Source organism: Tyto alba, unplaced genomic scaffold (genome assembly GCF_018691265.1).
Source record: "Tyto alba isolate M040663 unplaced genomic scaffold, T.alba_DEE_v4.0 Super-Scaffold_16, whole genome shotgun sequence".
NCBI lineage: Eukaryota > Metazoa > Chordata > Aves > Strigiformes > Tytonidae > Tyto > Tyto alba.
The window spans coordinates 7,235,902-7,261,458 of record NW_024881278.1 but is presented as its reverse complement, the minus strand read 5'-3'; the positions used below and the strand labels follow the sequence as shown (position 1 = coordinate 7,261,458).

General features: G+C 40.2%; 1 protein-coding gene across 4 annotated transcripts; it reads right to left on the bottom strand.

Moving 5' to 3' along the window:
• Positions 1-174: 174 nt before the first annotated feature.
• On the bottom strand, positions 175-25,557 carry PPP4R3B (protein phosphatase 4 regulatory subunit 3B). Of its 4 annotated transcripts, none has more exons than XM_032989158.2 (16): positions 25,042-25,557; positions 23,957-24,012; positions 17,610-17,708; positions 15,409-16,029; positions 11,909-11,986; positions 11,002-11,118; positions 9,784-9,900; positions 9,098-9,229; positions 7,985-8,087; positions 6,896-6,937; positions 6,034-6,192; positions 5,166-5,335; positions 3,878-4,017; positions 3,223-3,407; positions 2,554-2,678; positions 175-1,904 (listed from the first exon to the last, which is right to left on the bottom strand). In XM_032989158.2, the coding sequence occupies exons 1-16, from the start codon at positions 25,181-25,183 to the stop codon at positions 1,809-1,811; spliced, it is 2,382 nt and encodes a 793-aa protein (XP_032845049.2). In that variant the 5' UTR covers positions 25,184-25,557; the 3' UTR covers positions 175-1,808. The 4 variants fall into 4 exon arrangements, with proteins under 4 accessions (XP_032845049.2, XP_032845047.2, XP_032845048.2 ...); XM_032989156.2 differs by having other exon boundaries at positions 2,554-2,756; positions 25,042-25,556; XM_032989157.2 differs by having other exon boundaries at positions 2,554-2,756; positions 3,223-3,386; positions 25,042-25,556.

Here is a 25,557-nt window from a genome sequence, read left to right as displayed (position 1 = left end):
TCCAGCGGCTGCGCTTCCGCCTCGGGAAGACGTTCCCTTGGGGATTGCATCTAGTGGTATGGAGTTACTTGTGAAACTGCAGGGATCGCTCGTTTTAAAGAAAGATTCTAAAATGGCCACATTTAAAAGTCTGAGTTAACTTACCCTGTACAACAAACCAAACAAAAGCAATAATTATGGAATTACAGGGTCACATTTTAATTCCTGAATTTTACAGTTCAGAATTAATATCACCACATGTATACAAATGGTGTAAAACAAGTACAGTGGTATTTTTAATACAAAATAAACTTCTGTTTTATGGAAAAAACTATACTTCGTATCTACACAGACAGCCCATCTTTTTCCAAACAATAGCTAAAATTAAAATTAACTACAAAAATCTCCAAAACAGAGAAACTGCTTCAGTTTAAACTATTCCAGGAGAAATGGACCCATAACACATATTACGAGAGTGATCTATGTGGCGGATTGCAGCTGGTTTCGTATTTTTAACGTTTCTGACACATTAATTTCCTCTCACTTCATCATGATCTCAGATCACACATGGGCAAACTAACATTAAAATATTTACAGTTCGCTTGTTGCTCTCGAAAAGAACACCTGGACTGTTTGCCTCCACCAAGTCGCCATCAACTCACCTATTTCTGTCACGGTTTGCTTACCTACTCTGTGGAATGTGCTTTTATTTTTTTTTAAAAAGCAGCTTTCGCATTAACACCCAGATTCAGGTGCTGCTTGTTGATTCTGCCTCAAAGACCGGTGTTCTGTTAGTGAGAATTCTGCCTTGGTCCGAAGTGACTTTGGTGTTAAAACGCCGCTGAATCCATCGCTATGAAAAACCTGTTAGTGTTTCTTCTTACCACCTCGATCACGCACCAGAAACTGGCAAAGAGGAAACGGGCTTGCTGCTCCGAGGGGAGGCAGCTCACCGACCACCACAGAGCGACTCCAGTCCGGGATCTCGCACGGCGCCGAGCCGAGAGCCAGGCGGCCGGGCCGCGTACGGCACCGCTTCCACACAAGCAGCTCCTGCAGAGATTTCTGGAAGCGATCGTTCCTTGGCATAGGTGTTACTGGATGACTAATCGAAAAACCAAGCAAACCATCCATTTTGAATCCAGCTTCCATTTTCTCCTCTTGAAAAATACAAATTAAACTTACACTGTTTTAAACAACTCAACATGCACTATAACTGCAGCGTCCCTCCCTCCAACCATGAGAAATGCGATTTAATTGGCAATTAGTGGTCCCAAAATCTGGATTGTTCTTATGCAAACAGAGTTAGTTTTCCCTTAAAATTTTTTTAAAAGAGGCATTGCTAAAAGAACACAACTGACAGCACCATTACAAAATTAAGATTACTGGGTTCAAAATTTAAGCTTGATTTGTTTTCCTAGTTCTGTTAAACACTGGGGAAACCCTGCAATATTTTTAAAAAAGTGTTTACCATACCTTTCCCTCCCCCTGCCCTCCCGACACCTGAGACTTTCCTTGCTGAGAAGCCATCATCCAGGTTCTGTGAATACTAACCCACTTTTTTTTTTTTTTTTTTTTAATTTTTTTGACAGCCCGAATGGCAGACTCCTTATTTACTAGAAAGATATTAAGTTCCCTGGAAGCTTTGTGTTTACAGAACTAACCCTTTCTAGCTGATATACTGAGTTTCTTTTGCTACTCCTTGTATTATCTTATATACTCATGGGAGAAAGCTTTCTGATTCAGATCCTTTTTAGCTCTTAAAACAGTTGCAGCATTTGAAACCCCATAGTGAAAGTTTTTTTTTTTTTCCAAAGTTTTGGTTTCAATTATGAACCCAGACGAGGTCTTTTCCGTGGAGATGTCTCCTCCTCTTCATCATCATCTTCATCATCAGGATAATCCACTAGGCCAACTAGACTTCCCTGCCAATTTATTAAAAAAAAAGAAAAAAAAAAAGAAAAAAAAAAAAAAAGAAAATCTCACATTGAAAAAAAACACCCAGGAATGTGCAATTTCAATACATAACCCCCAGCCAGCCCGCCCGGGACACACAAGCCTGCAGCGGAAGGTTTCTTGGTGATGCCCTTTTCATTCGAAGACCCATTTGTCTCAAGAATGCTCAAGAACACCTTAAGATTAAAAAAGTACAGGAACTTCCTTGCTCCTCTGGATCTGGCCTCGCAATTATTACTTCCTGTATTTCATCTGCTTAAAACCACTTATTAATTCCCTGACAGGAGCAGGGCAGTGACATCATTCAGAAAAAACCCGGTCTCCTGTGTGTAGATCTCACACACCGAGCAGCAAGCGGACAGTTAAAGCCGGGGAGTGGGAGCAGTTGCACGAGGCAGAAGATGCGGGATTAAACTGTGCCCACCTAATACTTCCTCCTTAAACCTCCCCCCAACCTAGCGAGGGTTTAACTGGACAGGGCTTTGGCTGGCTTTATCAGTAAAAAGAAACGCTGCCTCGAGCCTCACGCTAACTCTACCACACTACAAGCAGTAAAGCCTCAGGCCCCGGCTCGGCCGTGCTACGCGAGGACAGCGGCCTTTGCACGAGCTCTCCCACCTTGGCGGCCGTCACCGCCGTGGTCAGCGTCGCGTTCTTTGACGAGGAGCCGTTGGAGCTCGCTGGTGACGTCTGAGCTGCCACGGATTTACTGTTTGCACCGTTGGCACCATTGGCTGCGCTGGCTGAGTGGGAAAAAGTGAATTTGAATCCCCCAGCTGAAGTCCTTTTTGGAAGATTCTCTTTGTCTTCACTCTCCTTCGCTGAGGGACAAACATTTTCACACTTAAGTATCAGCCGTACACCACGCAGTACAAGCCACATCACAGCATAATCACAGGACAGAAGCCACCTTTTTTTTTTCTTTTTTCTTTTAAGTTCAGTTTAAATCAACAGCTCACCTACTGACCTCATCCAAAGCACGCCAGCACTCGGACTGAGACCGGCCCCGATGCTGCGGGCAGGGGGATGTTACGCACACAAGTACACACCAAGTTTTGCTTCTGAACGTGATTTAAACGAGGTGCACGCTTGGAGCAATTTAACTCATTATTTTAATCCTAAAACTAGCTTGCAAAGACATGGTAGGAATTCATGCCTTAATTACACAGAACGCCCTTTTAGGGGTAGGCTTACTCCTGAGCGCAAGCAAATGGTTTGTTCACACGATACTCCACGTATCTGGCACAGAGCACCTCCGGTGCTGACAAGCCAAAAGTGAGTAAATACCTTTTTTAGTTTCCATAAATTTTTCATAGCTATCTGGAAAATCATCCTCCTGCTTTGACTTCTCAACTGGAGGTACAACAGCTTCACCTTCTTCCTCCTCGTCTTCATTGAACCACATTTCTTCATCCTCCTCTAAGGCTCTTGCATCTCTGCGAAATCTATTGCTACGCAATATAGATGGAACACTGTAAGAGACACATGACACGTGGTTCAAGTTTTCCTGCTGTTTTGGACTTGGCCAGGATCAGAAATGGCAGAATCCTGACACTTCAGAGTGAATTCAGTGTGCTTGAGAAGGCAGCGCAGCCCCGTCCCTGGTTCTGCCGTCAGTGGGAGCTCCACCAGAAGCCCAGCTGACAGTAAGGCTGACTGAATCCTAGCTCTGGGTGACACAAGAAGATTCTGCTCTTCATAAGCAGAGAGTTTTCTGAATGTAACATTTAATGTACTGACAAACATGAACTGTACTACAGCAGGTCACAAGGGAAGTCAGATGGGGGTTTACTCTAATTGAAGAAGTTTTCATCAAGAATCAAAACCAACCCCAACCTCAGCCCTCTGCTTTTTCTGTCCTCTAGGAAGAAAAAACCCAACCAGCAGCAGAAAGAGAACACAAAACAGCATAAAGTCTCAAAATACACAAACTGGGTTGTACCTGTTCAGTTTCTGGTTTTGTCGGTCTTTTTCTTGCTCATATTTTGTCTTCAGTCCCTTGAATGTCTGAACATATTCGATAGATTCAAGTGCATTATAAAAGTTTTCAACTATATGTGCAATAAGGGACTTAATATCTTCCTGCATAAGAACAACACGGGGTTTCAGTCTCAAGTATTAACATGCAGTAGTTCAGAAAGCTTTAAAAGTTAGTTTTGAAAGTAACTGATTCACTGTCCATAGCCAAAACATTACTGTAAAGAACAAATGTGAATTAATCAAATCTTTTCCTCAATGCAAAAGCTGAAATCTAGAAATAATTATTAAATTTTCCATATGAATAGACAATATATTCAGTACTGTCTGAATTCTGTTTGTGATAGTTTGATTAAACATGATACTTGCTATCTAGCATTAAGCCTTCTGGGGAAAACCAGGCGTGCAGCTGTGCCCTGCTCTCCCTACGAGTTCTAGCTCTCTCTCCAGTCCTCAGTGACTCCAGCAGCACACAGGGGACGTGGCACCGTTTGGTCAGTCACCCTCTGACAAGTCCCACTGTGTCAGGCAAATCTTAACTTTCACACTGTGCTGGCCAAAGTCACCTGGAGACACAATGCTTTTTCTTCTTGCTGAAAAAGACAGCAGCTATGATAGCCTACGACTGAAAACTGCCCTTCGTTTTCACACACCACAACAATTCCCTGCGAAGACTCCCACACACCAAGGCACTTGCAGTGAGTAGCTCAGGAGCTGCTGCACGTCCTTGTTTTCTACTCCGGCTGTACAACTGACTGGCTGCTCCTGCTCGCCCTCCCCACACACACCCTGTTCCCACAAACGCTGCCAGTGGAAAAGCTACCGAATCAAAGCTGACACTGGCCAAGAAAGCAGGTGTGTAGGATTTTAAAGGACAACGATCATGCAAATTTATAATCAGTCTCACTCAGAGCCAGTTAATACCTGGATTTACTCACATCTAACATATTTCACTTACATTCCCCACTTCAAGGTTTGGTCCAGAAACAACGCATTCAACCACTAAGAAGAATTTCATCTACAGGACACTTCTACACAGCCCTGGATGTAAACAGGGCACACACATACCCTGTGATGGGATGATCAAGACAGACAGGCATGAAGCGGTTTACTGGCTCATTTCTACTTGGAGATTTATCTACGGGATTTTCAGTTTGTGATTTTAAGTCCTATTTCATGTGCAAGATTGGCCTTTTGCATTTCCACCTGAGATGCCACGTACGTGCAAGAGCTGATGAAGCTGTTTCACTTACCACTCGGATGAATTCAAACAGCTCAATCACGGCAGAGTTGAGCAGATTGTACCTAGTTCCATTATCCAGCAGAGCATTTATAACCGGTTCAAACAGGTTTCCCTTGGTGATATAACGGTTATAGAATTCATCTTTTAGGCCAATTATCCTCCTCATAAAGCGAAGAGCACCTATATGAAAAAAGAAATTCAAGAATTTAGTAACTACGTACATGCCAGGGCTCCAATCTGCTGCTCTTGGAAAGAACTAAAAAAACCTGACATTACCGAGAGGAAGACACAGCCCCAAACCGAGAGCATTAAAAAGCACTTTCTCAAAGCTCAGAAGAAACATTTGCTGACAGGTAACCTCTCTCTCCTTCTTTGACTTTCCTGGGTATTTAAATGTGATCAGGGTCCATTAATTTCGTTTTGAAATACAGCAGCAATCGACTTCAGCACACCTGAAGTTAAATTATCAGCTCATTCCTGTGCTTTTCTGTGTTTGCCGCCCAGAACCAGCCCCTGTTCTTTAAATACCATGGTTCACAAAATTTCATTCACTCTCTATAAGGAGCACTAGATTTATGACTTAATTAAGAAATGACAGTATTTCTGTTTAAATGAGAGAAGGCGGCTGATCACAAATGATCCTTACTATTATAAAGACTTGAAAGGATCGCTGTGGACTCCAGAAGACGCAGTAATTCTCCTCCTCTCATAAACTGCACTGGCCTTTGTGAACAGGCATCTGTTCCCTTTCCTTCAAAATTACTTATCGGTCAGTAGGAGGAAATTAACATGAATATTGAATGTAAGTATCCTCTTGTACTCCTATACATTTCACACAGAACATACAAAGCCTCAAATCACAACAGCTCAATACTCACACAAGGCCAGAAACGTGTGTTTCGAATTCATCAAGACGAGTACTCTTCTTAGCAAATCTTTGTTCATAATGTAATTCTTGATGTGATACGTGTGGTGTTCCACACAAAAAGTAAGCAGCTCCAAAATTAAGGCAAGTAGTTGTGCCGTTTGATAATTATCTACAAGAAAAGTGACTGCCTTAAGTTATATCACACAAAAAAAAAAAAAAAAAAAGTCACATGCACCAAATCATCCCTGAGCTCAGCTGCTGTTACAGTTCCCGACACATCTTTAGTGGCACACTGGATTGCTTTAGGAAGCAGGATGGTGGGTCAGAACAAAACAACAAACACAAATTTGCCTTTTTTCTTTTTTTTTTTTCCCAGTCACAAAAATCACTGAATTGGCAGTGGGACCTCTTCCAGGTTAGCGAGTTACCGGTTACAGCAATCCAGAAATCCAGACTAACGGTACGTAGTTAAAAGAAGCAAGCCAGCCAGACCTGTATTCACATGAACCTAATTAACAATGTCTTTTCATAATGCTCAGGAAGTCTGAACAGATAAAAATCCAAACTGTAAGAGCTCAGCTATGTCTCTTTAGTACATATTCTGCTAACAATGATACAAACTTTCAGTAGTAGTGAAGTTGACTGGGGGAAAAAAAAATAAAGTGAAACCCAATTACTCAAAAGCAGATGCAAATGTTCCTTCAGCTTCCTGTCGTCTCAAGTGAAGCAAAGCACCTACATCTATTTCAACAAAAAGTATTAAAAAAAAGAAGTACGGACATATCTTTTACTTTTTTTTTTTTTTGGTAAACAAAACCACCATACACAGCATGCAAGACAAGTTTCAAAACTCAAGGTCAATTAAAACTTACCAGGACAAATTGTATTACTCTTAGTGGACCCAACTACTGCATCTGATAAATAGAAGATAAAAACAAAAATCACAAAAAGGTTTTCAAAGCACTGTAAATATTTAAAAAGATGGGGATAAACAATCAACTCTATCAGCTGTTTGAAATTTTCATCTCATCCAAAGTTTCTGTAAGCTACAGGGAAATAAACATACAGCAAGAATGCATGCCAGAGGACATTTCTATATTCAACTTACATTACAAAGTTTCAAATTCAACTAGGTGAAAAGATGTAATCTAATACTTATGAATATTATTACTACCTAGTCTAAAAGAAAGTGCCTATTCAAAATTTTTCAAATAATATTATGAGTACTACAGATATTCTACAAGGTTTATTTTTTTGTATAAAACATTTATTTTTTTTGACTTAACACTTAATTGGTTTGATTTAATCTCTTTCAAGAGTACTCGGAAAAAAGTCTGACTCCAGAGGCTGTAATGTTAAATCTCTGTTTGTAAAGCTCTAGAGGCAAACTAGTGAGTGTTATTTGTGTGCACCAAACAGACATTTCCAATTCTTTCACTGTTACCGGGAAAAATAAAAAAAAAAAACCACCAAACAAGATAAAGGACTTCCAAATTGTATTTCTTTTAAGAGATTTCTTCCAGCATTTCTACACTACAGCCACGTGAAAACTAGTCTTCGGAGCTAATCACCTGAGCACACCCAATGCCTGGAATCATGTAACCACTGATGAATGTCACAGCACTTTTGTAAACTTTCAGAAAAAAATACCTGTGAACTAGAAATACCCTCTGCTTTACAGCAAATACTCTTTCAAATTATACTAGTAAAACTAGTATACAATTAACAATACACCTCAAGGAGACAGTTATTTTACAAAGCACAGCCTAAAGACACGTTATCATTAAAGCTGCAAGAAAGGGCTATTAAAACTTCTGTCCACAGAACCCCTCTCACCGGGAGAACAACAGTTTTCAGCAAGCGTACTGACAGCTGAATCACAGGCTTATTGCTGTTACCAGGACTGTAAGTCACTTGAAAACATTACAGGACAAAGGGAAAAAAAAAAAAAATCCCATTACCTTTTTCACATTTATCTTCTGATGTATTAGCCAGAAGCGGTGCAGTAAGAACGTGCATACAATGGTTGTAGAAGAAATTGAGAAATTCACTTTTTTCTGTTTTCTAAAACAAATATAACTTTATTAAAGACTGGCATTTATATATAACCTTTTAAATAAGCAAAAGTAGTAACGTAAGAAACAGCCTACAAAGCATTCTATCCATCCCTTCAGGGCTGCCTGGATCTTTCTGGTTGGGCCTGCAACATTGTCTTCACTTAAAGATGATGTATTTCTTTATTTTGGTAAAAGATCTGCGAGACATCAAACCAACCCAGCTATCACCAAAAAATCCCAACCATGCATGCAAATATACACTGAAAATGCATCAACAACTCAAAGTGCTTGACAAAGCTTGCTTAGAAGATTCTTAAAATGTAGTTCTTTTATCCATAACAACCTGCAAACCTTTCCACACTAAAGAAAAAGTATCATCCGGTGCATTTCACTACATTCTGTAGAATATGTGTCTCATTATATGCGTAAGATTACAGTGTGTTTTCTTACATGGAGTATGCATTAAATTACAAATACGCTGTACTGTGGTTTGCATTTGGAATGTCAGCAGCTGAAAGAAAGGAATGATCCAAGTTTTATAGCAAATTTCTACAGATTTCTTATTCTTTCTTTGACATCTAAATACACATGTACAATCTGGAATTCAAGAAGATAAATAAATCCCTCAGTATGGAACCAGTTCAACAACATTGCATCTTTACCGAGCCACTGGCATTAAAATACTGATTTGGTTTCACTTTGCTGGACTCTTTTCTTTCAGTATTTACCATCCAGCTGGCAGGAGTTATGACCAGCTTAGTGCTGTTTTACTGAAGCCTGAGACTGCTTGGTTTAATAAATACTTGCACAATGCCACATGCACGTACTGGTTATTTTCAAAAACTAATGGAAATCATAGCCTATTTTTTAGCTTGTTTAAATTATCAGACCACACACAACACTCAAAAAAAAAAATCTTTTTTTTTATCCTCTGACCACAATAACAGTAATACAGAGTATCAGGTTTTTAATTTTGCTGAGACAGTAAAGTGTCTTTACCCCTTTGTATTTTCTTACATTAGCTGTGGCCAACATATTCTCTGGATCTATCAGAGTACGCAAAAGCCCCATTAACTGAACAGCTCCCCCAAGTTCAGGATCAGTATCGCAGATCATCTGCTCAATGACCACATTGATGAGGAGGATGTCCTGCAAAATAACCCAAGCAAACAAACCACAAAGTAATTAGACATAGTTTCAACAGTGAAATGACTTCCCTAGTTTCTGTATTCGGTTTCGTTTTTTTGTTGTTGTTGTTTTGGTTTTTTGTTTTTTCTTTTTTTTTTTTTTGTTTTTGTTTTGTTTGTTTGTTTGTTTGTTTGTTTTTGGGGGGGTTGTTGGTTTTTTTTTTAATATAAACAAAAAGTTAAAATTGAGTTTAGACACTGGAGTTGTAAGAAACACAACCCTCCTCACCTAAAATTACTGCTAGGCAGACCTACAATCTTATTACTGTAAAGACATGGAACACCAACATGCTCAGAAACTTTTGTATCTTACATCTACTTTTTCCTATGTTTCTAATATCAACATTTTTGGGCTAACTGTATCCCACATTCTGGAAAGGTTTATTTTGCTGGGTTTTTCTGGTTTGTGTTTTTTTGTTTTGGTTTGGTTTGGTTTTTTTTTCTTGTTACTTTTTATTTTCTCCCATTTGCTCCAAAACTAGTATATTTAGCAAACTCCAAAACACTTTTACTTACATCATCACTCTGCTGGGCCTCCTGCATTACAAATTCTCTGACCATGGATGGACTAAATTCTACTAGATAAGAAAATATATCTGTAGCAGCAGATCTAACTTGAAGATCATCCATTCCCTAATAAAAAAGAGATCAGTTTATTCAACTAAATAGTTTGCTGTTTATTGTCAAGTTAAGCTGCAAAGAATAGGGAGTTAAAAGTTTTGAGAACATTTTCTTACAAAAGTTTCTATGAGAGACACAGTAATACAGTTACAGAAAAAAAACCCCTAAAACATTTAGGCAGAAAACACAGATAACCCAGCAAGTAGCATGATATAAAAGATCTTAATATTCTGTATCTGGTATCCAGAGTTTATTGATTTTGTACAAAAGGACCACCTGTACAAATCGATCATACAAAAGTTTCCGTACTCATTTATAGGCAAGAAGAATTAATAATTTTCCTTAAGGTATGATATTTTCTCTGATAACTGTACAATTTCTAAGCCTAAAATATTAATGCAACAGGAAACATTTGGACTGGTTCTAGCCCTGGAAAAGAGTAAGATTAGCGTTCATCTAACCACTGAACATTTATATGACTTTTATGTTTTTGTAACAGTCAACATCCTTTGGTAATTTCACAGATTGTTACTCTAGAATATAAAACCCCTTGAATTTATAGTGTCTGAGTAACAACAGCACTGATATGAATTGCCATGGTTGGGCAGCAAAAGCTGTTTCAAACAAAGGAGTGAAAAAAATTATGTTTTCACATTGCTGATTAAGATTAATCTATCTGCTTTATACCTCTGAAAAGACAGGATTATGCGATCTTTTGGATAGGAACAAGCTAACAGTTCAAGATTATCTGAAAATATTTCTTTGGCACTGCTCCAACAACAGAAAAAAAAAATCAAGCTGCCACATGAAAGAGTATCTTTCAACTTCTATACTACCTTGTCAAAAGGACTGCATTTACCACAGACTTCTCCATCATGCAGAGTAAAAAAAATAAATACTAAAAAAAAAAAAAAAAAGCAGCAATAAAGTCAGGCTAATTGAGAAAACTGTGGACATCCTTTGGATTCTGAACATTACAATAAACTTCAACTTGCAGCACAGCAAAGCTGTCCAGTCAAACCTACACAAAGTTACTTAGCAGATCTGCAAAACTGGTTAAATGGCTGTGGGCTTTTAAAATTTTATTAAAATCAGTTTTAAGTTTTCACTTACCATTACAATTTCAAGAGCTGGAAGAATTCCCAACTTCGCCAAAGTTTTGAAAAACGCATCTCTGTTCTGAGGTTGTAGCGTCTGAGAAAACGCGCAGAATTCCTTGAAAAAGTTAACCTATCATATAGGAAAAAATAATTCAAGGTGTATTTGATTCAGAAAAATCTCTGAAAGTAGGAAACCATTACAATTTGTAACACAGATTGTATACTGGCTGCTATGTGCCTTCTCAGAAAATGGCATTATTCTAGTCCTTTCTCCTCAATAACCTTCAATAACATCAACAAAGGAAAGCAAAAGAAAGTAAAAATTTAAGAGGTTGAAATTTACTTTAAAAGAGACACGGTCACCTTGTAGCTATTTTAGCATCCCTAGCATATGAAGGATTCATAGCCCTGTCTGGTGTGCCTTTTGTTTGAAAGAACAACGATGCTTCCCTTGCTGAAAGCAAGACTTTAACAAAGCAATTTAAGATGATAAACACATTCAAGGATAAATATTTGTACTATATTTTAAGGGCCTACTGGTAATCCTCAGTCATAGGACTTAAGAGATCTTTTTGAATGAGTAAAGTGTAATGAAAAAAGCAGTGTTTATATGGCAAATAAGTGATATGGTATGCTGAAGAGTACTTGGAAGAAAGTATACCTTTAAGTCTAGCATGTCAGCTCAGTGCTAGTACTTTCTCAACAGTAAAATCATTATTTAGAACAAATACATCAAGAGCTTACCTTGCAAGAAGTATTTTTCTAGTGAGTACATAAACAGAAACTGAGCTACACTGGAAATTATTCTATGGTTACAGAAATACATCAAAAGATTACAAAACTAGCAAAAGTGTTTCACTAGTTCTACTTAATCTCTGTAGTTTAAAGCATTCAAAGAACCACCAAGACCACTGACTTACCAATTCACATCGTTTGTCATCATCTGTAGCTTCATCTGTTAACTGTGCAAAAACTTCAGACAAAAATTTCTCGTCTTCCTGCGTAACACATAAGAAGAGTATGACTTACACAATGCCTCTTAGAAGTTAAAGCATCGATCTGTATTGGTTCCCACACTGTAGAAAGTCAAACTTAATTTAAGCTTGACTACGATGCTTAATTACAAACAAAACTCCATGCATTAGTAGACAGGGTAGATAAGGATTTTTCTCCCTATTTTCTCTACATCTACATGATTTTATCACAAGAAAGGGAAATTTGGCAAGAGCAGGCATTCAGGAGGATCATGTCCAGTGTGCTGTTTCAGGACCCATTCTGTGCTGCAGAAGCAGGTCCGGGAGACCAGAACCCCAAGTGAAGCCAAGCATCGGCGATGATTACCAGAACTGCCTTCTCAGAGACTTGTCTAAGGCACATGTCACTTCCTTCCCTGCTCTGCCGTGCCACCCGCTGTGGTTTGCAGCTCTGCCCTACCCCAAGTTGTACTCACTGTACAGTTTGCCACACACCCCTGTGCATCAAGACTGCAGCAAATGACAGCCTTTGGTCCAGGCTCCCTCCCTGCACTGCGCGTGTAGCCTTCCAGGGAGGCAACCTCCACACAGCATCACTAGAAACCACCAGGCAAGATACAGTTTGTAGCATGCTGCATCTGCACCACTCACACTACACTGTTAACACCACGCATGTAGCAGTGACCCTATTTTGGATCTGTGGTGTTGCAAACATTTTTTCAGTTCACCCATGCAAGGGTGGCTAGATTAACACACTATGAGCTTGCTGCAGCCACGTCCCCATTAACCTTGTACTCCAAATAAGCTCCCCCGCTTGCAGGAAGTTCAGCTTTTCCAACCTGGAAAACTTCTGAGAGTATTTTTTGGTTTTCGTATTCAGATCCTCTACTACCAAGAGATATTTATTTTTCAGTATATATAGGACAACATTTAATTTCTTGTTAAGTATTTCAGTTACACCACTGCTTAACACTCAGGAGGTACAAGAAAACCAGGGTGAACATCATCATCTCTCAACTGTTTGGGCATTTCCTGCCCTCTCTGTACATCGATTTCTCTGCACTCCCTTCACGCGGAAAATAGCATTGGCATTCTCTCAAATCAAATGCCTCTGTTTTAAATACAATACAAATCTTAAAGTAAATAGTAACATTATGCTACAGCATTACAAAATTATGCATCACTGTACTGATTCAACTCTATAAACACGACTTATGCGTTGAACAAACATGAAGAAAATAGCAGCATTCTAATAAATATATATAAACATTATGTTGCACAATGTAGAAGGTGCTTACTTCTCTATTTTGCTGTGTGCGGTTGCTAAGATCTGTGTGCTTTATTAGGCTAACATACTACAGATTTTTTACAGTGACAGGAATGCCAGCCAAAGGCTCATCTTTTCCTTCAAGACTTTAAGACACAGGGAAAGAAGTGCTTTACAAACAATACCTGTAATCAACATCAGAGAGAGCGCGACACACACAGACTTAGCAGTTTATTCTAAGCTTTGCTGGCTTTAACAGCTTAATTAAGCCTGTTAAAAACACCCCACAACTGTACCACAATCAACAACAGATAGGCTACAAAATCCCCACTACGGAGCACTTGGCAGCAGAAAGCTCTCTTGCTTGTCTAAGGCTCCCACCCAGTGGGGTCCCAATGTCCTAAAGCACAGGACAGATCTAGGTCTGTCTTCCACGCTCGCTCCGTTTCCCCCACGGCTGCCCTTCATCGGTAGCAGCGCTGGGATCTACTGCTTCGCGGCACGTAGAAAGCAGCTTTGCTGCAGAGCAAACAATCTGTTATGCCTATAAACTGCATTCTGCTAGGGAGCTTTGCCAGTGTATTTAGGGTAACAAGACTCCTAACATGTTCACCAAGCCCGAAGGAGCTTTAGAGTTCTTGTGCCGCAACAAAAAGCTGATTTATACCAGGGAACTGCGAAAACAGTCCTGAACCTGAGGTCCATACGACCATGTAATTTTCCTCAAGTGTGCCATCAGCAACATCTCTTCTGAGTGTGCTTTCTTCTTAGTTTGTAATTCTCAAGGCAGCTCAAATGATGCAAGTATCAACATTATCTGTAAATCATCACGCATGTCTCCATTACAGTCTTCAAAACAAACAGGCAAACCTATCTGCCATATACTGTCTTTACTATGGCAAAGATAGCTGCCTCCTGTCAGGGGATTTCAAAACTTTCTTCAAAGAGTGCTAGAGGTAACAGGAAATCATTGTTTTCTGTTAAGGCACAATTAAATATTCGGTACGGCAAAGCCTAAATGAAAAAATAAAGAACTCTGTAGAGTTAAAAATCTCTAAATGGAAACAGGACTGTAGCATCAAGAGAATACTGAATTTATTTTTAGCTGTAGAAAACTAATATATACAACAGAATAAAAAGAGAAATCTTTATTTAATACAAAGTCATTAATTTTGCAAGTGGGATTTACTTTTTAGTGTCTTTCTGTTATTCAAACAGAAAGAAGAAACAAACCCAGAAGCTAATTCATGCAGTTCTCTGCAATTCTTTAGTTTTGATTTTTTTCCAAAATCTCTATTGCATTCTTTAAAAATTCTTCTTATGGTAATGTTATTTCTCCAGTGCCCCTCTTTCAACAATTTTAACTACCCTCCTGTTCTCCTTGGTGTATCTTCCTGTTTCGCAGACTATCCACACTGAAAACCAACAGGTTTGTGATGTTCTATTCTGCACAAATGTACCATTTTTCTAAGGACACGGATCAGAAACAGAACAAAATCACTTTAGTACCCATTAGTTTGCACAACAAAACATGAACTGAAAATACCCAAAATGTCACGAAGTTCACACACAGGCTCCTTCCAGGCTCCGGTTTGGTTGCCGCACCCAACTACTTACAAGCCTGCTTCTGACTACAAAGTATGCAGTAAGCTTTTTGATACAGTAACGTGTTGGTTATTTATTATTACTTTTGGTTATCAGTATGAAGAAAAAAAAAGCCCAAAATTACTTACGTTATAATACAACATGAACATTTTAAATTAGTACCATAAAGGAATAGTAGCATAACAGGAACAGTTCTTTACATGCTCTTTAGAATCACAGATTCAGAATTTGTTATAAAGGTGTCACAGATGTCCCTATTATATAATACAATAAGCTGTTTGTTCCCCAAATACCTATACAAAACCAGATCAAATTGTGTATGTTGCTTGTGAATCAAGAATAACCTTTAACTGTTTACAACCCATTAAAATACATTACTATACTTACCTGAAATCCACCATTTTAAAAATACAAAATAAAAGGTATCAGAAATAAGGCGAAGCATTCAAAACATTATGCAAATTAAAGTGTGTATGATTAACTTACACAGTGTTAACGAGCCGTAATCGATTTCAAAACTACAGCTAGAGGTATCTATACATAATCCATCTATACCATATTAAAAACCACTTACCTGCAACATACTGACAATCTCAACTTTGTTGAAGAAAATAAAGGAAGTGAGGGTAGAAAGAAAATTCTCTTCAAAAACAGATGGTGTCGGCAAGATGATGTCCTGAATATACTGTACCCTGTAAGTCTGGTGGATTTTTTGCCTGAGTTCAGAGTCTGTTATAGGAATAACCTCCTTAAATTTTGCTGTTTTGGTCAAGAACTCCCTGTGCCGTTTTGGCTGAGCCAAAGAAGGATCATACTCAAGGCATCCAACAACATCCATAATACACTCATCAGAAAACATCACCTCAAACAGAGTTGCTTTGTTGAGGAACAAAATTCCTCTAATAATTTCATATAAATGATGTAAGCCTTCAGTGTTCTCTAAATTCTCGCAGACTTGGAAAAGCTGTAATAGTTTTTTAATATAGCCTTCATTCTCCAAGGCCAGCGCTAGCTTTTCTCTACGGATTGGTGAGGAGAGAACAGAGGTAACTAGGTCAGCAATCTCTTCAAGTTTGTTGAGTTCACAAGTAGGAAGGTCGATCAAAGGACTCGTTTCAGGCATTTCTTCTATGTGTTCCTCTTCTGACTCAATAAGGTCCTGCGTGACTTCCACTGAAGGATCCTTGCCTTGAACCTAAGAAGACAGCGTGCACAATTACTGCCTTATCCCAAAGCATACATAAAAATAATCAAGTCAGTGAGTGAAATAAAGTGGGCATAAGCACTTTTATACCTTTAGTTGCCTGGAAATGTCTAGCTGTGCAGAGGAGTAAGTTTGCTGCCTCTAAATTCTACAGTCACTACCTCAATAATACATTTGTCAAAAAAAACAAACCAAACCAGACCAGACCCTAACAGCATCTGTGCAGTCAGTAAGTCTGAAGCACCTTGGAAACAAGCACAAAATATAAAAAGAAAAGAAAGGCATAAGAAAACCTTCTTTCAGTGTCTCGAACAGAAGGGTATGAAGCCTTAAACTTGTAGCAAGAGCCCACAGCTATATCAACTAAGTGAAACAACAAAAAGACCGAGAACAAAGGCAGGAAAACGTCATGAATACCAGAATTGAACAAGAAAAGAGGGAAGCAATTGTGCCTCACTCTGCTTTCCTTCTGCTTTGCCTGCCCCTCCAACTCCTTTCCCCAGATTTCTCATACATCCTACACTCTTCGTTGCCCCCACTGATCCAGCTCTAGAACTCATTACCTCCTGTTAACTCCCTCACAAATGACCACATTAACCAGGAGCCTCAAAGAACAATGCAGGAAGAGTTGTGGTGCCTGATGAAAGAGCCTAAGACTAACGGATTACATTGTCTGATCACATGAAGACCTCCCTCTCTGCCTGGTCATCAGCTCAGCTCCCATTTAAAACCTGGACTATTTCCCAGACGCATGTACTTGCAGTTACTAGGATTGTCTCCCTTCAACAACAGTACTTCAGAACTGGCTGACAAGACATTATACCCAAAAACACACAAGGATTAAGAATGTGTCTAAATTTCCTAGTTTGTTCAAAGGAAACCGATAGGAAATTCACGTTCGGTGTTCCTTTAGTTAACAGCTCTACATTGCATCATTTCAAAATTTGAGGAGGTTATGATAAGTACCAACACAAAAGCCCAGGTTTCTTTTTTTTAAGTACACATATATGCAACTCTATTGACTTGTTACTTTCAGAATTAAAAGTATAAAATCTGAACTGTTTCATAATAAACCAATGAAGATTAAAATATCCGTAAGACACAGAGAGTCAACCAGACTTCAGCCCTGATGAAGAAAAAACCATTAACATTTTTGAGGCCAGACAGCAATGCCACCTCCCTGTCTCCCACAGTGAAATATCAAGCTCCTTATGCACCTTATTACACCACATTTTCAGTTCCATCACGCTCCAGCAAGCCAGCTTCCTAAAGCCACCTGGGAGAAGGACAATGAAAATGTGGTATTCTGGCATTCCCCTTGGTAATAAAAACCGACCAACCAACCCTGAAATGCCTAGCACCGGAGTTTCAAAAGCGTGAAATTCAATTATGAAAACAACTAGCATTCTAAATAGTGGCAACTTCAGATCTTACGCAGAAAAGCCACAGAAAAAGAATGACGAATACATGCTAATTTTACAAGTAGGTTTAACAATTACAGTACAAATACATGAAGTTACAGAAGACACTAAAACATCTGGAAGAAACAGAATATTTAAAGTTAACTGTACCTGGCAGATTTTTTCCCAAATTTCATCACAGCCAGCTTTTTCTTGAAAACTCAGTGCTAAATCATAGTTTTCTGCTTCTGACCAAACAATCAGGGTGTCCTGTTTAAGACAAAAACAAAAGAATAATTGTTCCTGAAACAGGCCTACACCACATATTAATACGTGTTCCAATAAGTCACATGTCTAAAGAAGAAATAATTAAAGTTACACTTGTCTAAAAAGAATTTAAGACACTAAAACATTAAATCACCTGCTCTGCCATAAGGAACATCACCTTTCTTTTTTGCTATTTTATGACTACTATCTTATTTATTATACATTTAAATATACTTTTTTTTCACATTCGAAACACTTATAATGGCATTTTTCTGCAACATACTTCTGAGCCAACAGTCTTGAAAAGGAAACGCACACATTGTAGGAGGTTAAGAAAACCTGCAATGTAACAATTTCAGTCTTTTAACATTTAATAAAGTAAAAACAAAACCCCAAGATTACCATGTTTCCTCCTCAGAAAGTGTCTAATAGAGTGTTAGCAACGTGAGAAATTATGTCTAACTAATGGTAAAATAATATTTTATGAATTAAGAGCCATACAGCCCGAATTAGTAACAACTTAAGAGTTTTATTTTAAGTCAGGAAGATCTAGCCAACGGGTATTTTCACTTGAGCAAGTTTATTTTTCTCTGTTACTACTGCTTCCACCATTTCAATTTGTGCACTTATACAGTGTATCTGGAAGATGCACTGGAATTTCCGAATAGACTAAAAAGGTTTTTTTTATGAGGTTTTATTAGGACACTTGCTGCCATACTGTAAGGAATGTAAGCCTGTGCTTCAACATTTAAAAATTCAGCACTCGGGAAACACATCTTCCTGTTAGTGTGTTCAAACTGAATGGCACCCAGCTAACTCTGCAGTACATTTGATGAGCTCCAGCAAAATGGTTCAACATTTCCAAGTTTGTTGATTTCCTGAACTGTTACAGCACATTTTTTTTTTTAAACACCAGCAAGCCCTTGCTTAATGGTCAATAAGGTAATTCACTTCCCACATTTACAAAGGTCAATATTCACCACACAATTTATCAAGGCTTGCAAGTCTTTACCTTATGTATCACTTTTACTGTAAACAGAATATTCCAAGTCATATCTCTAAAGCTTAGCAACCAAACCCAAACAAACATGTGACTGGCTTACAGATACCTGATACACCTTAGGAAACTTCAGAGGCAACGAGATGCTGCCACGGCCCCCTCACATCTCAAGTACCCCAAAAATACTTCTTGGTTTCCTTTGTGCACCAAATGAGAGGAAACGATGAAGGTGACTGATCACTACCCGTAAGGCGTTCACTGTGCTAAAAGGCCAATCCATGACATGGTATCACAACTACCCCGTCACCATCCTTCATGTACCCGCCACAGACAAAAGGACAAAAACATAATTAATACCAAGTCATCATCACCACTCTCGAACCTACTGTCAGTCAGCATTCCTTAACCATTTTCGATCCAAATCAAGTTAGTTTAGCTGGTTTAAATAGACCTTTGTTAACATGGTTGTCTGGGCTTACACAGGTCAGGGAGCACTTGTAAGTATTTCCACTGGCAGATGTGAGGGGTCTAACATTTGGGAGAGGACTGCTGCCAAGCACCTGGCGTGAGACAGCAGGTAAACTCTTCCATCAGCACAGCTATCTGAAACACCTCTGTCTCAACAAACTAACTTACCAGCTGCTCAATCACCACTCTGGAACATTAATCAGCACCACTGATATGGCATTGATTCTTCAGCTCATTCCTACAGTAATCTTAATCTCTCAATATCTATATGTAGTTGAGTGTTTTGGTGGTTTTACATTTGCCTTTTTTTTTTCTTAAACAAAGAAGTTTAGCATACCATCTTTTTCTTACAGCAACATTGTTGACAAATGCCTACCAACAGATCAGCTTCCTTCTCCCAAAACATCACAGGTCACACTAAAAACAACAGCATTCGCACAAGTTTGGTTTGAGTTTTTTTTGTTTTGTTTTGTTTTGGGTTTTTTTTCCCTCATTTTTACATATTCCTTTAAGAAAACCATAGTTCTCCTGTTCTGAACTCACTGCTCTATGGTTTTAATGCTATGAGAGTTGTTTATTTATACTACAGTGTCTTACATGGTCCTACAGTCACAAATATTAATAGGCAGTCTCCCTGCTTTTGGGCTCCGATTCACGTGCGCAAATGGTACAGCTTCATATAGCTGACATGGTTTCTGCTTACAGCTGTCCACCCTCATCTCCGGCTCACAGACAGCTGAATCTCTATGTTTACAGTGTGCCATTTCAGAGTGAGCAGTTGAACTGGGCTTCAAGGAAAAAAAAAATAATTGCCGACTGCAGGTACTGAAAAGTCTGATCTGCTCCCTGATCTGGTTTTCTTTTAGAGATTAATCAAAAAATAAGAATTCATAAGCACAATTTTATGGCTGTTACAGAACTCAAAACCTGAAATGTTTATCTTGAAACATTCTGTGAAATTACTGATGTCCTGACACTCCAAATCAATATACTTCCAGGTTAAGCTGAGACTCAGAGATGCCTCAATGAACAAAGGACACATACATGAAGAATTCCTATTCACAGTCCAGGATGATTCAAGTAAGAGATACAGTGCAGTAACTTAGACGACTTCATGCATCCATAGAGACTGCACTCAAAAATTTTGTGGCATTCTCGAGTTACTGAATGGTATACATTGCAATCTGTACTGCCCACACAAAGCAGAAGTTACATAAGTTTCTCTAAAAATATTTCTGAAAGACTGGTAGTTTCATCAGAAAATAATTGTCCAATACCAATACAAAACCTACTCATCTGGCATACACTTCCTGCATGACCTAAGACAACCCACAAAGACCCCAGGCACACATCTCCCAGGCCCAGCTGCTGCAAGAGACTACCATTCCCACCTGCTTCAATTAGCACCCACGACAGTGCTCCCTCGATGAGCAACAGCAATGTTCCTTAATTCACTCAAACATAGTATAAAGACAAGCAGAAGAAGAGATTAACTCAGGACAGCAATTTAAACTAGGAGAGTAGTTCAAACCTCTCTCCAGTGTCGGTACTGGTTTGCACAGTGTCTGCCACTCCACCTCTCCTTCCTCCTGCACTGGCCCCTCAACCCCTGCTACGCCAGCACAAGCATGCTGTACAGTGAACCAGACTAGGGAACACATGCTGATAAAAATTAATCCAGGAAAACGAGGTATTTCAACTGAAAAAGTTCCTACATGTAACTTGTCACACAGTAACATCAGTACTCATGCTGGCATGGAAGAGGAGTGAAGCAGCCCCCTGGCAACTGCTCAGGCTGGCTTTAACAGCACCCCTGCAAACGTGTTAAATCCTGGCCTCAAGTAACTCTTGATTTTGCCTCAAGCAAAGTGCTCTGTTGTCACATGAGTGATGGCAACTCTGTGCAAAAGACAGTATTGGCACACATTCTTCAGCTCGGATCTGAAAACGCATAGAGTGCACCTAAAGAAGAGTTAACATCAGAAGGCAATGTTCACAGTAGCAGTTTAAAGTCTTACAGCCAGGCAACTGAAAATTACTGCCCTCTTAACTGAGCTGGAGGAACAAAGCACGTGAACAGATCCATCTGATTTCTCACTGAAGACACGCTCTTCTGCCAGTTTTGCCAGGGAACAGTAACCTCAAGCAGAGGGTGGAACAACAAATGGGTGTGGTAACAACTTTTTAAACTGCTCTTGCTAGAGCCTCCAGAATTGACAAAGCTGACCCTGCCCTTCAGCCAGTGTGGGGTGTCCAGTGGAGGTAGGTAACTAACTCTCAAAGCCTATGTCCCAAAATCCATGTGGATCTAAAGATCGTCGGGCTCTTTATGTTCTTTGCATACGTGCAATTAGAGATTCATTTATGTTGTATGCTGCACAGCCTGGCACCTATGTCCAATCCAAGTCCTATTTCTTGTGAGAAAGAGGTCATGATTATACTACGCCTAGCACCTTGACAGAACTGAATCCTGCATGAAAGCTCGTGACCACAAACATGATTTGAGAAGGCAGGTAACATGCCTGCCCTGCTTATGCTTAGTCAATAGTTATAGCACCACTTAACACTAACACTGTAATACTGGGAATCACAGACTGATGCAGAGCAACTAAAAATCAGTTGGTTTTCTTTTTTCACTGAGTGTTGTAATGCAAATCACAACTTAAGTGATAACTATCCTGTAAGTCCGTTCAAATAATTTCTATGAAGACAGACATGTAGGCACGGCTTGTTTCCTTTTCACCAAGCTGCACCATCTTGCAGCTTTCCCCAAACCCAGGATGATTAGCACCTTAATGCTGATCTGCAACGGAACTCTAGTAAGTGGAAGAGAGCGCTCTCCTTCACGCTGCCACTCAGCTACAAGCCTCTGCCCTGGGCTGCCCAGTACAGCTTCCAAATCTTCAGGCTACCTCTGTAACAAAGTTCAACATTCAAGTAGGGACAATGAGGAAAGACCAGCTCTCTCCATTTCTGATTGACCAAAACATTTTGTCTAAATCCTTCCACCATTTTAAAAAAGGATCTGTTGCTAAGATGCCCAGGTTTGAATACTACAGTCTTTTAGCAACAAGACTGAAATCTCACAAACCGAGAGAAGCATGGGAATGCTACATTAAGGTCTGCTTTTTGCTACTCTACTCAGAAGGAAGCACATAGAACTTGAGGACAAAGCTCTGTCAGCTAAAAGCTGTGTGATTTCAGAGGTTAGACAAACCTAGAACCTGTCTCTGGAAATCATCAATCATTATTCCTCTTCTGAAAAAAAAACCAAACCAAAACAAAACCAAACTTTTTCAAAAGAGTGAACAGTGAAACAAACTCTACCAGGCACAAGGACACAAAAGCATTACAATATTTATCAGTAATAAAAACCTCCACCTGAATTTTTCAAAACTACAACCCACAAAGACCTCCACAAGAAAAATGACAACAAAAGCTACTTAAGTCACTTGAAACTTTGCTACCAGTTAAGTGAAGAAGGTTTTGAAACCATCAGTTGTATGAAGTTTTAGAGAACAGGCTGCAAAAGGAAGCATTTAAAAAATTTAGAGCAACATAATCTGCATTCATATTTCCCTGTGTATCAGTTTCCTCTACTAAAGAGGAAGCAGTTCAAGGGTCTTGACTTTCACAGCCCTAGAGCTCCATAAAGACCATCCTCCTTCCTCAGCATGGCCTGCCCAAAGAAAGCATACAACTGTCATCCACATGACTAAAACCACCCGTATCTAATGAGTGAAAAGTGGAAACCACAGAAAACAGAGCCTTCTGAAAATCTAGGCTGGAGACTCCGACTCGATCCCAACCTCAAGTGAGCCTGCCTGTGCTCAAGAGCTAACACAGCCTCTTTCCTCAAATTCTCCCAACGTAACTTCCCACCAAAACTAACAAAATCCTTAAAGATTTGTCTCTGCATGCTTTAGGAAGAGCAAAGTTACTGTTTTCTAGTGCTGAAACACTTCTGGATACCATAATGATGAAGAACAGTGTAAAGCACTGAACAAAAGAAATAGAGAATCTACTGTAGAACAAAGGAGACAGAAAAAAACTCCAGTAATAACCATGAGAACAATGTAGGCAGACACACTAAAAATTAATGCAGAGAAAGGAAAAGGCAATAAAAGCGATAAAAGCAGAAAAAGTTTAATAAGCTTATTTTTTAGTGGATTAAACAGAAAAGTGACCTATTACCATAGCTCCCAACTGTTTTACTACTTTGTTTTGCAGAAGGCTTACCCCAGGAAAGACAACCGTGCAGGGAAGCCTCACCATGGCTAGTCACTTAGGATAGTAGAAGTTTTCAAGTCTTGAGACACAAACTAAACAGCAACAATGAAAGAAATCCCACAAAGACAAATTCCTTTGTGTTCTTTCCAGAAGAAGAACTCAAGAAGTAAATATGCTGTAACAGAGCTGGCCAAAGTTCTGCCTTCCTAATTCGGCAATTATTTCATACAGCCTGGGATGGGAGACAAAAGTTACACATACGTGTTTCTTTTTCCTATAATGAGTTCAATATTTATCCAGATAGCATATATTCTCTTTGAAGCCTCAAGTCCAAAAGGGTTTTTTTAGGAGAGTCACATTTTAATTTCTAGAATGTGAACTATTACAGCACCTCCAGACTTTTAAGCAAGTTTTTCACCTCTGTGTAACACACTGTCGAGAATTCCATGTCACGCCGCTTCCCTTTCTTTCCGCAAAACGCAATTACTTTGAGCATGAAACAATTCCTCAGCATTAGTAATCAGAAACAATAAAGCCTAGCAATAATACTTGCCTGCTGTTTTTGATATGCAGTATTTGGATTTATCTTCGATTCTAACAGTAGCGAACCTGAAAAAGGTATGAAGAGATATTTACAGAGTTTAACAAAACAAACATCTTCACGCATCTTACAACAACCGCCCATGTGCCAGCCACCATGTGCTCAACTTAATTTGTATCTTACAGACAGTCCAGGAGAACCATCTTCTTTCAACATAATTCCCCAAATAAACCAGGTAAGGCAAAATTCAGTAGGAGTACTTCTGTTAAAAGGTATTTTTCTCCTTTAATTCAGTCAAAAATTTCCTGTAGCGCTGTTTTTTTTCTCCTGACACCTGGTGCAACAACTAGCTCGTTTAAATGCCATTCAGCAAACCTATACAACTTTGTACCAGGTAACATGCTGCCTAGCATAAAAATGTTTTTGCTCACAGAAGCCATGTGGGCCATTTGCTTTTATTTCCTTCAACTGTCCTTCAGATATGAATCATCTTGATACTGTAAACCCAGGGACTTTATCTTGTGTATGCAAGTAGTGTATGTATCCTGGCAACAACTCCAGAGTAATTTATACCAGTCTTAGGTGGTTTATTTAGCACCTGTCAAAGTGGGGAGCATATACCCTCCCCCCTCCAGAAGAGACCCTTAAGGTGATTTTGAAGTGCCAGAGAACATGAGGAACGCCACACAACTCACATACAATCAGTGAATTTCTGAGGGAAACGAACAACTTTTTGTAGTAGCAGGAAGGGGAGGAAAAGAGCACTTGAAAAGCAAAGAGAATTATTCTGAGAGCGAATAAGATGTCGTCACACATTAACAACTTCATCTCTAGTCAGCCTCAGCCAAAAGAGATGCAGCTGGCTCGGGTAACTGGAAGGGGGAAAGTCTAGGGCCACGGCGGTAAACACCGTGGCGGCTTCTCAGGGGAAGGAGACTTCGAACGGAACCGCAAGCTAGAGGAAAGGGGGAAATAATACTGATAGTCCTCGGGGGCCTTCCCTGAGGAAGGCGGGGAGGCCCGGCTCGGCCCGGCGCGGGGAGGAGGCCCGGGCCCGGGCGGCCTAGGCCTCCGCGCAGCCCCGGCCACGCTCTCACCGTCCGACTCGGCGCGCACCAGCAACGACATCCCCTTCAGCCGTTCCACGTAGGTGGAGGAGACGTGCCCGGTGCCCCTGTCGTCCCATTGCCGATCCTCGTTGAGGGTGTAGACCTTCACCCGCCGACGGGTGTCCGACATGGTGCAGCCCCGGCCTCGGGCCTCCGCGCCGGCCCCGGGCCCGCTCCGCCTCCGGGATGGGGGGCGATGGAGCGAAAGCGGGGAGGGGGGGGAAGGGGGGAGGAGGAAGCGGGGCCGCCGGGCCGCTCAGGGGCACGGCGGGGCCTTTAACGCTCCGCTTTTCATGGCTCCCTGACGGCGAGAGAGCGACGCCGCGCCCCGGCTCGGGCCCTCGCTGGCGCCGCTCCGCCGCCTCAGCAGCTACCGCAGCGCCGCCGCCATCTTGTAACCCGACTCTCGCCGCCTTTCTCTTCCTCCCAGCCCGGCCACGGGCTCCCCCTCGCAGGGGCTACGGCGGCCGGCTGCTACCGCCGCGCCGCCGAGGGGACGGCGGC